The sequence below is a fragment of the Octodon degus genome, unplaced genomic scaffold, assembly GCF_000260255.1.
Source record: "Octodon degus isolate 3935 unplaced genomic scaffold, OctDeg1.0 scaffold00071, whole genome shotgun sequence".
NCBI classification, from domain to species: Eukaryota; Metazoa; Chordata; class Mammalia; order Rodentia; family Octodontidae; genus Octodon; species Octodon degus.
The window spans coordinates 7,702,104-7,716,180 of NW_004524647.1; the positions used below are offsets into that span (position 1 = coordinate 7,702,104).

Below are 14,077 nucleotides of genomic sequence, written 5' to 3' on the forward strand. Positions count from 1 at the left end.
CATGCTGCTTGCTTGTGCCCCAGGTCTCCAGCTGGTCCTGCCTGTTTCCCTTGATATGTTAGTCTTTAAGTTGGTTTTATAGGTAGCATCAGGTATACTGGCTGTACCCAGAAGGAATGAGAATAGTGCATTGACTTCCTTTTCCTGGAACTCAAAACTTGAATTTGTTTTTTGAAAATCTGTATTTATTTTTCCAACAAATACAAATAAAATGTGTCCTTTCACAGATTCTGCTGGTGACATTTGCTCAAGCACTCTTAATTAAAAATAAATGGTAGGCAAGAGAGTGTGGGAACAGTGGCACACAAGTATAGTCTTCGCTGCTCAGGAAGCTGATGCAGAAGAATCACTGGAGCCCATGATTTCAAGACTACCATGAATGACACACTGAAACCCCATTTCCAAAATAAAAAGAAAACCAAGCATGGGAAACATTTTTAAGCTAAGAAAGTTCACTTATGGCAGAGTAAGGAAGATGCTATACTCATGCTTCTTTTTGCTAGTCCCATCTGTCCCACTTGCACTAGGCTGTTGGGAGCCAACTGTTAAGATTTAGACGTGTGGGGGGGTGTCCAAACCCTCTCAGGGCCCCTAGGGGAAGCCAGGAGCAGAACAGACTTTCAACTGGAATGTAAAAACATTGAAGTAACTTGCTGTCCCAGCAGCTGTGAGCCATGGCCTGAGGAATCTAGATGTTCTCCTCTTGCCTAAGTCCGGAATTTTCCCTTAACATCTGCTCCAACAAGGGGAGCTCTGTCTGTGGCCAGCACTGGAGGAGTCAGCCAGCTGCCTCACCAAGACAGCGTGGTGCTGTGGGTGCCTCCTGGAAGTTGGGGGGGCTACTGGTGCTGCCCCAGGGCCCTTCCCTGCTCCCTCCCCTCCCTAGCCTTTGGCAGGGCTGGGGACAGCCAGTGCCCTCCTGACAAGTGCTGCTTCTTGGGGCCTGAACTGCACAGCCTTCCTCATTCACAAAGCATTGACTGTCTGACTTGAGACTTGGCTTTCTTTATATCCCACTTTGCTCCCAGAGAACCTAAAGTGTCTCCCTCACTAGGCTGTTGGTGCTATGATGAGAAGGGAGATCTTTCTGTTCTCAGAGAGTCAGAGGTCTAAATCATAACCCTAGACTTCCCCCAAATTTCCAGTGAGGAAAGCTGCCTTTGGTGTATGGAAAGAACTTAAGATCTAAGGCTAAACCAGGCAAGGTAGCACACCTGTAATCCCAGGGCTAGGGATGAGGCAGAGGCAGGAAGACTGCTACGAATTTGAGGGGCCTGGGCTACATAGGAGTTCCAAGCCCAGTCTGAAACACAGCAAGATCCTGTCTCAACAAAGCAAACATGGGCTGGGGATATAGCTCAGTGGCACAAGTTCCTGCCTGGCATGTGAAAGGTCCCGAGTTCAATTCATGATACCAAAAAAAAAAAAAGCAAAAACAGATCTAAGGATGAAAATGAAACCACTAAAAATGAGTTCACACAGATATAGCTAAAAACTGATAAAATTTACAAGTTAATTTAAAAAAAAACTGAAAATAATAGGCATCGAAAACAGTAAAACAGAGGCCACAAATCTCACTGTGTGGGTGTCACAGGCCCACTGTGCACTCCTTTGAAAAGGGCCTGGTCTCCTACTGGCACCCTCTTCATTCTGTAAGTACTCACTTGGCCCAGTCCCTGCAACGCCCTCAGGTTCTTCTGCTCACCCTTGCTCCTACTTCCAAACCTCACTTAAGCCCGTCCAGCAGGCCACCATGTCGAAGGTGTCCTTCAAGATCACGCTGACATCGGACCCGCGGCTGCCGTACAAAGTACTGAGTGTTCCTGACTTAACAGCTGGGTCACACTGAAATTTAAGGATGAAAGCTGTGCTGAGAGGAAGCTGAATCTTGAAGGTGAAAAGCTTTAATAACTGACAACAGAATTTAGGTTGCTTGGCAAGGAGGGAGGGGAAACAAGTGACTGCCAATGAAAAGATGGGTTCTATCTGAGCAAAATTAGTGCAGCTGGGTAACAGCAGAAAGGTGGGAGATGCTGGTCAGGGGCACAAAACAGACTACCAAGAACACCTTCTAGGAACAGGAGTGCGCAGCTCAGTGGTTGAGCACTTATCCAGCATGCACGAGGCCCCGGCTCAGATCTCCAATACCAGTAAGACAAAACATGAAAGTTGTTAAATATTTCCACTTTAAATTGGAGAAAATACTCATTTAAATATCACCAAATATCACACATGATCTTTTCCTCTAGAGCAGTAAGCAACGGCTTGATAACAACAGCCTTCCATAACGGCAAGTGGGCTTAATGTGTGACCTTACACCAGTGTAACCTTGCAAAGAGGGTACCTGATTTGACATTTGATGGTCTTGTTTTCCCACACATTGTGGTGTTTTACTAAATCATGATGAAAAATAAAATAACAAGAAAGTAATTTTGCTTAGCACCATGTCTTTTTCCTTAACAGGGCCAAAATTTTGCTTGAATAGCTTCTAATAAGTTATAAAGAGGATCTTAACACCTCTGAACTAATTCCCTGACTTTTCAGGGCTTCCAGGTCCTGTTCTTGTGTATTCTTTTCAATCTGGGGCTCGCCTTGTCTGCAGTTGTGTATCTGACTTACTTCCAGACACACATGACCAGGTTTCCCTTTTGCATGGCTTTCCACATTGTGTTTCTGTGACAGCAAAAGGCCCATCCTCCCATCGTATTTCAATACCCCAACCACAGCTCTGGCTCTGAGGAGGGGAGGTGCCCTGCTGTGGATGCAGCACCCTGTTCCTGGGTCCGTCCAGTAGGTGCTGTCAGCGCAGCTGCTGGGGGCCACCTCCCCCTGGACAAGGCCTGTGGAGAACAGGCATGTGCTTCTGCGGCGCCCCTAGAGCATAGGGCAATGCTAGCTGACACCCGATCTCCTTGGCACTGCTTCCTGCCAGCCTGAGCTGGCCAACCACTTGCCATGAGACCTGCCGCAGTGCACATGCGCACCAAACGCAACTTGCACTTATATTTGCCTCAGCTCTGCTCTCGCTCCCCATGGTCAAAGTGGGCAGCACTCGCCCTTATGCTTTCAACAGGGAGCCTCTGAAGCTTCACAATTGGGACAACGCTGTTCTCTCCTGGTGAATCATCATATCCTGCAGTCTCCAGAGCAGGGCATGACTGACATGTGCAGGTGGAGTGAATGAGATGAAAAGCAGACACTTGGGACAGCCCAGAGGATTTCCTCTTTCTCCCTTGGCCTCTAGGAGCTCAAAGCAAAGTTTTCAACCGGAATTCTTTCCCTGCTTTTCTGCTAATAATTATATTTTTTTTTGTAGGGGGAGGGGATAGATGGCTGTTACTTTAGATTTGTTTTTATGGTAGCTTATTATTTTGCCCTTGCATCCTTATTTTGTAGTTTGTGCCACAATAAGGGACAAGATGAACAAGAATTAGTCATCAGAAACCCTGGAGGGGAGAACGTTATCCACCTGGAAGACACTGCTTGACAGTGGGGGAGACTCTGCCCCCTGCACAGCTGTAGCCTCACTGCGCCATTCCCTGCAACCCCCGTTGGGCACCTGCCCTGAGCAGACCCTGTGGAGATTAATGAAGGGCCCAGTCCAGGGCATCTTGGAAAAGCACAGAGAGCCCTTGGGGCTGCAGAGTCAAAAGGCAAAAGAGAAAATAAGGCATGGAGTTTCAAATTCCTCCACATTGTGAGAGGCTGAAAGTCTCAGGAGAAAAATGGGTGGGGAGATAAAAGCAGAAAGCATTAAAAAAAAAAAAAAAAAAAAAAGAAAAGAAAAGAAAAAAAGAAAGGAGAAAGCACATCTGAGTTTCTATCAATCATAAAATCAGACTTGATTCATTTTGGGGATTAAAAAACATGACTACAGAATTATTTGCAATATTTAGAAGGCAATACAGTAATTTGCATAGAAAATCTGGATGTGGTTGTGCACCTACTAATCTATGAAATCAGATCCAAATCTTAAAAAATGTTGCAGAGGCATCCAAATCCAAGCCACATTTGTCCCTGTGGAGAAAAGTGCCCCAAGGGAATGGAAGGAGAAGGTTGCAGAGAAAAGGAGTTCAAAGCCAAGTAACGCTTTAGGAGTGTTACAGAATCCCAGTCCTGGAGGAGACAGTGCCTCTCAGAGAAGGCAGAGGGGACGCTGCCTTAAGGAAATGTGTGTGTGCACCCTCGGTGCATGCGAAGACAGGGCACAGGAGGCCAGGAAAGCTGGGGACTGGAGCAGCTATGAGGCGCTGGGCTACTCCCTTCCCCACTTGGAGCTTCAGTTTCTTCACTGATAAAATGGGTCTGTCATTTCATGGGAACAGCAGATTCCCATGCATGGCCTTGCTGAGTGGATGGTGATGCTGCCCTTGTCCCAGGCTTGCAGGCAAATAGCCAGGTGTGAAATGTGGAAAGGTCTGCCTCAGATCCAAAACATGCATCTAAGAATATATGCAGTTTTTCCCTCTTGGTCTTTTTGAGACAGGGTCTCACTACGTAGTTTAGGCTGGCTTTGAATTCACTTGTTATTCCAAGTTGGCTTGAAACTTCAAAGAGCAGTCCTCCTGCCTCAGCCTCCTGAATGTTGGGATTATTGGCATGCACCACCATACCTAGCTATGTTCAGATTTCTATAGATGTACAGATATAAAACGTAAATATAACAGAAGGGTATTCCTGATCTTTTATGCTGGTTTATAACATTTTAATAGTTAACTATCATCGCCTGACAAGATGACTGTGAACATGATTGCAGTGATCACACGAATTCCCACTGGTTCATGCCCTACAATGAAAGCAGAACATTTAGATACCCTGCTCCCAGTGAGCCCAATTAGTAGATCTCTAAACCAAGAATGACAGCACCTTTAAAGAATGAGAACCCGTACCATTTTTAGCTGTGGTTGGAGGGTCCTTAACTCATTCCTAAGAGAGAAGTAATGTTGCAAAAAAACCTCCAAAGACTCACCAGGGCTTGCAGCTTGGGACAGTGAATGGAGAGTTGAATGAGTGTGCTGTCAGTTATCTGGAGAAAAACACGCTGTGTCAGTGTGGCTTCTACGTCAGATCTTAACACTGTACCTAGCCCTGGCTTCTCCTGAACATGGGAATCAAAATGTGTGAGAGAGAATTAAAAATGCATCCAAAGACACTGACCGGCAGGGAGTGCCTATCTTCCCTGACACCCTCAAATCTGCCTGCTCCTGGAGACAGAGAACTGAGCTTTGGTCTCACATCTGGTGCTTCAAGGGGACATAGGGACGGGGCAAAGAGGGAGCACCAAGAAGCGCTCCGGGGAGTCTCCTCTCCAGGTCACTGCACTCAGCATGGGATATACAAGCTTATGTCTCTCAAGTTCTGTGAAAAAGTAAAATGAGGCTTTTTTCATTTCAATGCATCGCAGATGAAGAAGCCTTCTTGAACTTACTTGTCTATGACTTTGTCTGATGACTGGGAATAGCCACAAGTTGGCACATCCCGCTACTGTGGTCCTACAGGGTTCCCTAAACCCTGCCACCTGTATTAAGCAAGAAGGGGCGAGGCCACAGGTGGTCTGTGGTCCTGTGGGATCAGGGGCTCTTCAGGGTCACTGGAATCTGCTCACCAGAATGCATTCTTCAAGATCCATCTTCTCCAGGTCATGGCAATTCTGAAAGAGTCCACAAGACACAAGTGGTCACTGGATGCTCACTTGGTCTTCTGAGTTCCAGCCAGGGCCCTAGCTGCTTCCATTCAATAGCGTGCCCTGCTCCTGGAGCACCCAGTGAGGCAGCACTTTGAGGTGGCGCCCTCTGAGTCACAGACAGCTTGGATGAATAGGTACAGGTAAAATGTAACCATTGGGCATAGGAATGGGGTACTCCGCCACGCTAGGGGGAGGAGGGGAGGTGAAGAGGAGTATGTTAGCATCCCCAGGACACAGGCTCCTAGCATCCATTCCACAGGGGCCCCCAGGGTGACCGTGGTGGTCTATGTTCACAAGGAATGTCGAAACTGGAGCGGAGGCAGAGCCCAGCTAGAGGAAGATGCAGAGTGGCCAGGTTGGGGTCCATATGGGAAAGGTATCGCCAGCTGGGCAAGGGGCTCCTTTAGGGTAGGCCCACCTGACCAAGTGAGACAGAGGTGTAGACCTTTCCAGAATCCTCCACAGGGAGGATTACTAGATATTTCTGGTCAACTGGAATAAACGCAGAGTACATCCCTAGGGTTTTATAGATTTTGCAGGATTTTTTTCCCCCTGAAGCTAGCTCTTCAGACCCCGAAACCCCAAACTAATCCAATTTTTTTTTTAGACAGAGTCTCACTATGAGTAGTTGAGACTGGCCTTGAACTCACTATGTAGCCTAGGCTGGCCTTCAGCTCTGGGCAATCCTCTTGCCTAAAGGATGGGGAGATGGCTCAGTGGAATAAGCTCTTCCCTGGCAAGCACAAGGGCCTGAGTTCAATCCCTAGTTCCAACAACAACAGCAAAAAGAAAATCCTGCCTAAACTTCACAAGTGCTGGGATTAAAGTGATACATCACCATGCCTGGCCACCCCAAGTTTTTTAATTAGGGAAGTGGTCTGATTCCCAAAAACCTATCCCTTACCCGAGCTAAAAGTGTAAAACCTGCATCAGTCAAATGGGTGCATCGGGCAGCCTCCAAAATTCTGGGAAGGGGGCATGATGGGGAGAGAAAAGTATCAGGTGGTTAACAACAGAAACACATACTTTACAATAAACACTCTTGATCTTATTCTGCTCTCTGACATACTTTAGCTTCTAGCTCTAAGGATTCTAAAGTACAAAAACTATCCCCACTGGACAGACGGGGAACAGGGAGGAATGCAGCTGCCCCAAACTCTATAGCATCATCCTGGTCACAGAGTAAATCCAGGAATCTTCCTGCTATAACAGCACATGCTGTCTAAATATCAAATATCTGAAGATGAACTTCTACTCAACAAAGTCATCATGAAATAGATTTAGTGTTTTTATTAAAATTCTGAGTTACCCAACAGGAAATTTAAAGAATTTATAGGCAGTGACAGGCAGGTAAATCTCGGTTACTATGCTCACAAGGAGAAAAATGCATAAATAACATTTCAAAGTTGAATACTCCCGTATAGCAATAATTTTGACCTGTTTTATGGCCAGGCTGATTGCTTGGTTTGCTTTTCCCTGTGTCTGTTTCTTTCCTCTTTTCCCTTTTCTGCTTTCTCTCTCTCTCTCTCCAGTGCAACCCAGCCCTGTCCTAAGCTTCCCGTTCTAAGCACACACCCTACCATTATGCTACCCCAGCACTGTTCTTGCCCACACTGCTCTTGCCCCTTCTGCTCAGCTGGCCATACTCACTGCATTCGCGGGCAGTTCAAGCCCAGCGCGGCCAAGGAAGCATCAGTCAGGTTGCTGCACCCAGAAAGGCTGAGGGCCTGCAGCTGGTGGCAGCCCCTGCATATCTGTACCACACCCTCATCTGTGATGCGCTGGGGAGAGAAAGCCAGGGAGAAACACTAGAAGCAGCAATACTGAAAAGGAGCAGTAGACAAATGAGATCTAATTGCTTGATTATTTTGTTGCCAATTACTATCACTTCCTCCTAATAAATTAAGGAGTAGAGGGCAGACCTGTACTTGTGTTAGTACATACATAGCTTTATCATAGTCTAGCTTTACTAATACAAAATGAAAAGTTAAGGTTCCATTTTTATTCTCAAGAGTGATAAAAACAGATACATATTTGATCTTTGCGGGGTAGAGGGACAAGGGAAAAAGGAAGTAGAAATGTGTTATTACACTTACCCCTATGGTGAGTGTAATCATTATGTACTGCAAACATTACTAACAACAGTGGAAAAATTTAACAAATTTTTTCAAGTTGATTTTTTTCCAGGGAAAACTTTCTGATGATAAAGCATGAGATTAAATGAAGAATTCAAAGACATCTGCTGAGTTAAATGCAGTATTAATATTTGGTTGCCTATCTACAGACTAGTACCTCAAGTAGCCACTATATAAACCACATATTTGTAAACTTATATTTCAAGTTTCTAGAGAATAGGAAAATTAAGTCAGTTATTGATAAATGCTGCAGCATTCTATTAAGTCATGAAGACTCAAATTAGTATCTTCACTTAAATATACTACTTTATGTAGAAATAAATATGTATATCTATACTAGACCTACATGAAGTTTGACATTCTGTTTCGCAACAGACCTTAGGTCCATAATGTAAAAACTTGTCCAGAAGCAGTTTGCTTTCTCTTTCACCATCAGGGGGTCCACAGATTTAAGATTCATTTGTTAAAAGCCAACTTCAAGGGCTTTCTCTTCTCTTTCTAAAAATCTGCTTCCCTTGAAAAGCCCAAAGGTTCCTGTAGCATCCTTTTTACTTTCCAGTGTCTACACCGCAGTGAAGGACCAAAAACAGGCCATTTTTATCGGCTATGTCCTGATGAAAATGTTACTTTGCTCTTAGATATGCCCTTTATTTTTTAAAACATTTCCACATTTGTTATTTTATTCCCTGCAAAATTAGACAGGCTATCATCCCCAATTTATTTAATTGAGGTAGGTGTTGAGATAAGGTCTTGCTATGTAGTTCAGGCTGGCCTTAAACTTACCATGTAGCCCAAGCTAAGGCTGAATTCATAGCAACCCTGCCTCAGCCTCCCAAATGCTGGGATTAGAGATGTGCACCACCACACCCAGTATCCTCCTCAAATTTTTATAAGTTACAAAAAAAGAAACTGACATCATATGATGAGCTGTTCAGGTCTAACAACTACCAGCAAGTTCACAGCATTTCTATTATCTTCCTCAATACTCTGAAAAAAAGTCAAGACCAAATTCTCCTTATTTTTAGGGGAAGTATCAGTGACTTTATATTAATGATGCTGCCTTGTTTTTCTTTCATCTCACAATAACACAGATCCTATAAAAACCCATGAAGACAACTCAGGCTGTGTCAACGTGGCTGTGTGCCAATCACCTGGCTGCATAGGGCTGGAGCAGGGCCCACCACAGCCTCCTGTGGCACGCACAGCAGGCTGCACCCCAGAAAGACGCTACTTACTGAGCAGGACTGCAGGTTGAGGCTCACAAGCTCATGACAGTAATTCTGAATATGTTTCAAAGCTTCATCTTCTAACTGAGCAGACAGAGAAAGCAGAAGAGGGTGAAATCCAGGCAACAGCAAATTCCCTGACACATAGACAAGCTGTATGGACGCTCCCATACCTGTGTGCAACCCCGCAGGAGCAGGGCTTTCAGGCACCGGCACCCTCGCACCAGCGCCTCAACGCCCTCCTTTGTGATCTGATCACACCAAGAGAGGTTCAGGTACTCCAGGTTTCGGCAGCCCTCGCTGAGAAAACAAAGGAAAAACACCTCTGTGTATTCCCTCTAGAAAGTGTGTTAATAACATTCAATTCAGGACATCACAAGCAATTCTGGGAGGGAGCCAACCCTAGGACCTACTGGCTGCCAATTTCTTGATCTAATGGTACCATGAAGAAGGCTTCAGATAATCCAGAATGGCTTTGGGTATTTTCTGGACCACGAACAACAGCCACTCCTACCTGATGCACTTTAAGGAGCTGTTAGTAATGGACACGCAGGAGGTCAGATCCAAGTGTTTCAGCTTGGAGCAGAATCTGCTAAGGCTATAGCATGTGCTGAAAAAAAGCAGGTGCACTAAAGATATTTTCAACCATGTTTCTCTCCCCAACCTCCCCCCAGCCCCTTAGTCCCTGCAGTCAACCTCACTACTTACTTGTCGGTGATTTTTGTGCACCCATTGAGGTTTAAATGTTCGATGTTTCGGCAGTTCTGTGCAAAAGTCCTGAAAGGAGAAAATGCTTTCAAACTGCCTGCAAGTTGCTGGGCAACCTCTAGAGGGCACATGTAACCACTGGCTCTGGAACCACTTTTCAAACTAACCAGCAAAGGAATCAGCTGAGACTCTAGTCACAGTGCAGATTCTCACAGTAGGGCCGGGGTGGAGCTGAGTAAGCCACACTCTAGGAAGTTTCCTCCTGATGCACCCCTGATAATCTAAGACCACACATGAAGAAGCCAAGCCCCACAGTGACTACTTATCAATGCCTTCTCCTTCAACCACACCTTGGTGAGTCCTCTGAGAATGGAGGCCTGGCTCTCTGACCTGTCTCCTTTATAGGAAAACCAACCCAAAGAAAGGGGTGAATCTTTCTTGTACTGTCAAGTTGTCACTGGTTACCCTGGGGACTTTCTAAAGAAACTATCTCTACCCACTGAGAGGAGTCAGCAATTTGATCAGTATCCAGATCCCTCTGTTTATTGGTGAGGATGAAGAGAAACTTCTATAATGATCTGTGGGCTGGTAGCAAATTAAGTATCCCTTACCACAGCTTAACATATTCAGCAAGGACTGCGGCTCATGTCACTGCATCTTCCTGAATATAGCTCTGACAATACCTTATAGGGTGGAGTCCTAACTCTTCCATGCAGTACCCAAAGCTTCTAAAACCTGGCCTTGCAACAGATGTCACCTTATTTGCTTCTTCTGACCTGCCAAAGTGCAGGGAGGGGGAACCAAATTGGAGATGAACTCTGATGTGAGTAGATGGTGCTGAAATCCAGGAAGCCCACATTGGCTAGAGTGGAGAGCATGTCACACTGCTTTGGGTATTTTCTGGACCATGAACAACAGCCACTCCTACCTGATGCACTGTAAGGAGCTGTTGGTAATGGACACGCAGGAGGTCAGATCCAAGTGTTTCAGCTTGGAGCAGAATCTGCTAAGGCTATAGCATGTGCTGAAACACCCCAGGGTCTGTAGAGGGTGCCCCCAGAAATTCAACAGAGTGCTGGCCAGTATACAAGGAAACTTGCCACAGCTGAGCAACCATCTAAAAGCACTGGCAAGAACAACAGCAGAGCTCAGCCAGGATGATGAACACTGGCCACGCTGACCAGCCTAGGAAGCAGGCAATATGTGGGGCCTTGAGTACAGTACTGAGACAGGTCTTCCTTCAGGAGCAGAAGACTATTATCCTTAAACCAGTGACAGCAAACCTTTTAGAGAATGCCCAAACTGCAACCCAAAACCTTTTATTTGTTCATCGCCAAGTGCCAACACTGCAATTAAACCTGAATACTGAGGTTTGAGTCTATAAAAAAGTCCATCCATGAACATCTTTTGTCTTAAAGAAAAACACAACAGAGCTTTCCAATGATACAAACAGCTTTTAGAGAGGTAAAGGTCTGCATTTGGTGTGCTTTTGTGTATGATTTCCCCCCTGCCAGGGTGGTGCTGGCTGACTTGGGTCACATGCCAATGGCTATGCAGGCTGCTGTGGCACACGTGCCTCAGGTTTGCCTCCACTGCCCTAGACTAAATCTGCTTTAGTTCAACCTAACAAATTTTTTTTCAATGCTGAGATGAAACTAGTCTTGTGTATGCCAGGCAAGTGCTCCATGATTGAGATACATCCCAACCCCAAACTTGGCAAATTTTAAGAATAAGATTTAAAAAGTACTATTCCCAAGCTGGGAAATGGTACACCAGTAGAGGCTTAATTTTCAGATCAGTGCTTGTTTTTGCACACAGCACAAAGTTCAATCTGTCCTTCCTGGCTTGTATCCAGCACTGCCTTTTACTCCTGTGTGACCTAAGTTTTGTTTAGCATCTTCTTCCAGAACAACCCTGTTTCACTAAAGGTGAACACTTGCTGAGTGATGTATTCTTCTGTGTTCATGAATTCCAGAAGCTCTCTAGCCAGCTTGTACTCATGTCTGAGCCTCCCCAGTGCTGGGATTACAGGTATGCGCCCCCACGCCCGGTTTCGGTGGCCAGCATGGTGCACCTCGGGTTCCAGGGCCAGCAGAGCATGCGATGTTAGGGATTGAACCTGGGTCCTTGCACTTGCCAGGCAGGCGCTTAGATCACCAAGTTATCTCTCCAGCCCCTGGAAATTCTTTCTTATAGGCTTCTGCAGTGGCTTTGTCAGAACTGGAAGCTTCACCATGTCTATCACACTGGAATGCTAATTCTCTTGGGGAATTTATCAAACTACCCTCTATTAACTTTATTTTTTGAGACAGGGTCTTGCTATGTAGTCTAGGCAAGTCTTGAACTTACTACGTAGCCAAGGCTGGACAGGAACTTTGAGCAATCTTCCTGGCTCAGTGTCAAAAGTGATGGGTTTACAGACATGTACCACCATGCCTGGCCCTGTATGGGCTTTAAATTCACCATTTATTGCACTTATAAAGGTGTTTCTTGTAAGAAATCACTATGCAAGGGCTGGCCAGATAGCTCAGCAGATTAAAGCACCTGCTTAGACAGACACAGGCGCCAAGGGTTTGATCCCTGGCGTGCAGTGCTGGCCCTGCCCCCAAGGCACACTGAAATGGAGATTGAGACTGGGTGTGGTGGTGCGTGCCTATAATCCCAGTGCTTGGGAGACTGAAAACAGGAGGAGCACTATGAGTCCAATCTAGGAAGTGAGACCCTGTAGACCCTGTACTAAATACATTAAAAAGAAAGAAAGACAGACAGACAGACAGACAGACAGACAGACAGACATCACTATACAATTTCCTGGCTATTTCATAGACCAGAGCTGTGCTGGCACTGTCACCTGCCAGTTGTATCTCATTCAACCACAGTAACAAAGGTTTTCCACTTCTTCCGGCATTGTGTCCTCCGCTTGGTTAACATCTTTACTCCACAGCAACTACTTTGATGGCTTTTATTCTTTTGTGTTTTGCAATAGAGTGTCTTTGTGCAGTTTAGGCTAGTCTTCAACTCATTATGTAGCCCAGGCTGGTCTCGAATTCAAGGTCATTCTCTTGCCACAGCCTTCCGAGTGCTAGGATTACATGCATATGCCACCACATCTGGTTTATGGCATTTTTATTCTTTAAAATAGTGGAACTTGTTGATTCCACCATCTTGTACTCTGCGGCCAGATCATGCTTTCTACAAATACCAAATACCACACTCACACTTTTCTACAATTTCCTTCTTCAGTTCAGTGGTTATGTTCTCTAAAACCTTCTTACCACTCCTGCTCTGCACATTTTGGTCACCTTCATTACCATTCTGCACTTTCTTTTTACCAACACGCTTGCTCTGCACTTTCTCTGGCACTGTGATAATTGAATAGTGCTGCACAGTACTGAATATGCTAGAGCATGCACAGAAGCTTCACAGCAAGTGTGCACAAGTCTGTCTGTGACTGTGATCTCAATGAGAGGAAGCCACAACCACATGTCAGGGCAAGGAAGATGGTCACATTCATGTTCATGCAGGGAAGGTGGCTGAGGCCATGTTTGTCACTCAAGGTGAAGTTTGCAAACCGAGGCAAAAAGTTGCTAAACATTTCTGTTCATGAACTGAACTGTTTGCAGAGACATTCATGAACTGAACCATTATTGTAATGTTTCCATATTTCCACAGAATACAGATCTGTGAAACTCAAGATTAAATAGGTTAATTTGTAGAGACATAAAAGATATTATTTTTTATTTTATTATTTTTTTTTGTAGTATAGGATCTACAGAGTCTCACTACACAGATTGGATTCATAGTGATCCTCCTGTTTTCAGCCTCCCAAGTGCTGGGATTATAGGCATGTGCCACCACGCCCAGTCTCAGTCAACATTTCAGCATGCCCCAGGTGTAGGGCCAGCATACCGGGGATTGAACCCAAGCCCCTGCGTCTGCCTAAGCAGGCGCTTTAATCCACTGAACTATCTGGCCAGCCCTATAAAAGATATTTTTAAAAGACCCAGATTACACATTTAAATATGACACACAGAAAAGAAAGAAGGAAGAGAAGGAAGAAGGAAAAGGAGGAGGAGAATACAAAAAGGCTTATCATAACCAAAATTATCCAAACCAGTTAACAGAAAATCTGAGGTCAGTCAGAGATCAATGACATGAGACATATTAGTATTGGGGGAAAACAAAGGTGACAGATTTCTCAACATTAACTACCCACCACCAAAAAAGAGAAAAGAATGAAAGAAACAGAGAAAGAAAGAAATATGCAGGCCCAGATAGCCTCAAGGATGAATTCTATCAAACACTTAAAGGAAAAAATTTCT

At 45.1% G+C, this 14,077-nt stretch overlaps 1 protein-coding gene across 2 annotated transcripts in view; it reads right to left on the minus strand.

The window, feature by feature from the left end:
- Positions 1 to 14,077, minus strand: part of Fbxl2 (F-box and leucine rich repeat protein 2) — a 29,206-nt gene that overhangs the window by 6,218 nt on the left and 8,911 nt on the right. The window contains exons 2-9 of one of the 2 annotated variants that reach the window (XM_023719743.1): positions 9,756 to 9,824; positions 9,562 to 9,676; positions 9,221 to 9,347; positions 9,057 to 9,131; positions 7,337 to 7,467; positions 6,591 to 6,651; positions 5,606 to 5,650; positions 4,970 to 5,026 (exon numbers count right to left, since the gene is read on the minus strand). In XM_023719743.1, coding sequence (XP_023575511.1) covers positions 4,970 to 5,026; positions 5,606 to 5,650; positions 6,591 to 6,651; positions 7,337 to 7,467; positions 9,057 to 9,131; positions 9,221 to 9,347; positions 9,562 to 9,676; positions 9,756 to 9,780 — 636 coding nt within the window. In that variant the 5' untranslated portion in view covers positions 9,781 to 9,824. The remainder of the gene's footprint in view (positions 1 to 4,969; positions 5,027 to 5,605; positions 5,651 to 6,590; positions 6,652 to 7,336; positions 7,468 to 9,056; positions 9,132 to 9,220; positions 9,348 to 9,561; positions 9,677 to 9,755; positions 9,825 to 14,077) is intronic. The other variant, XM_023719744.1, reaches the window with a different exon arrangement.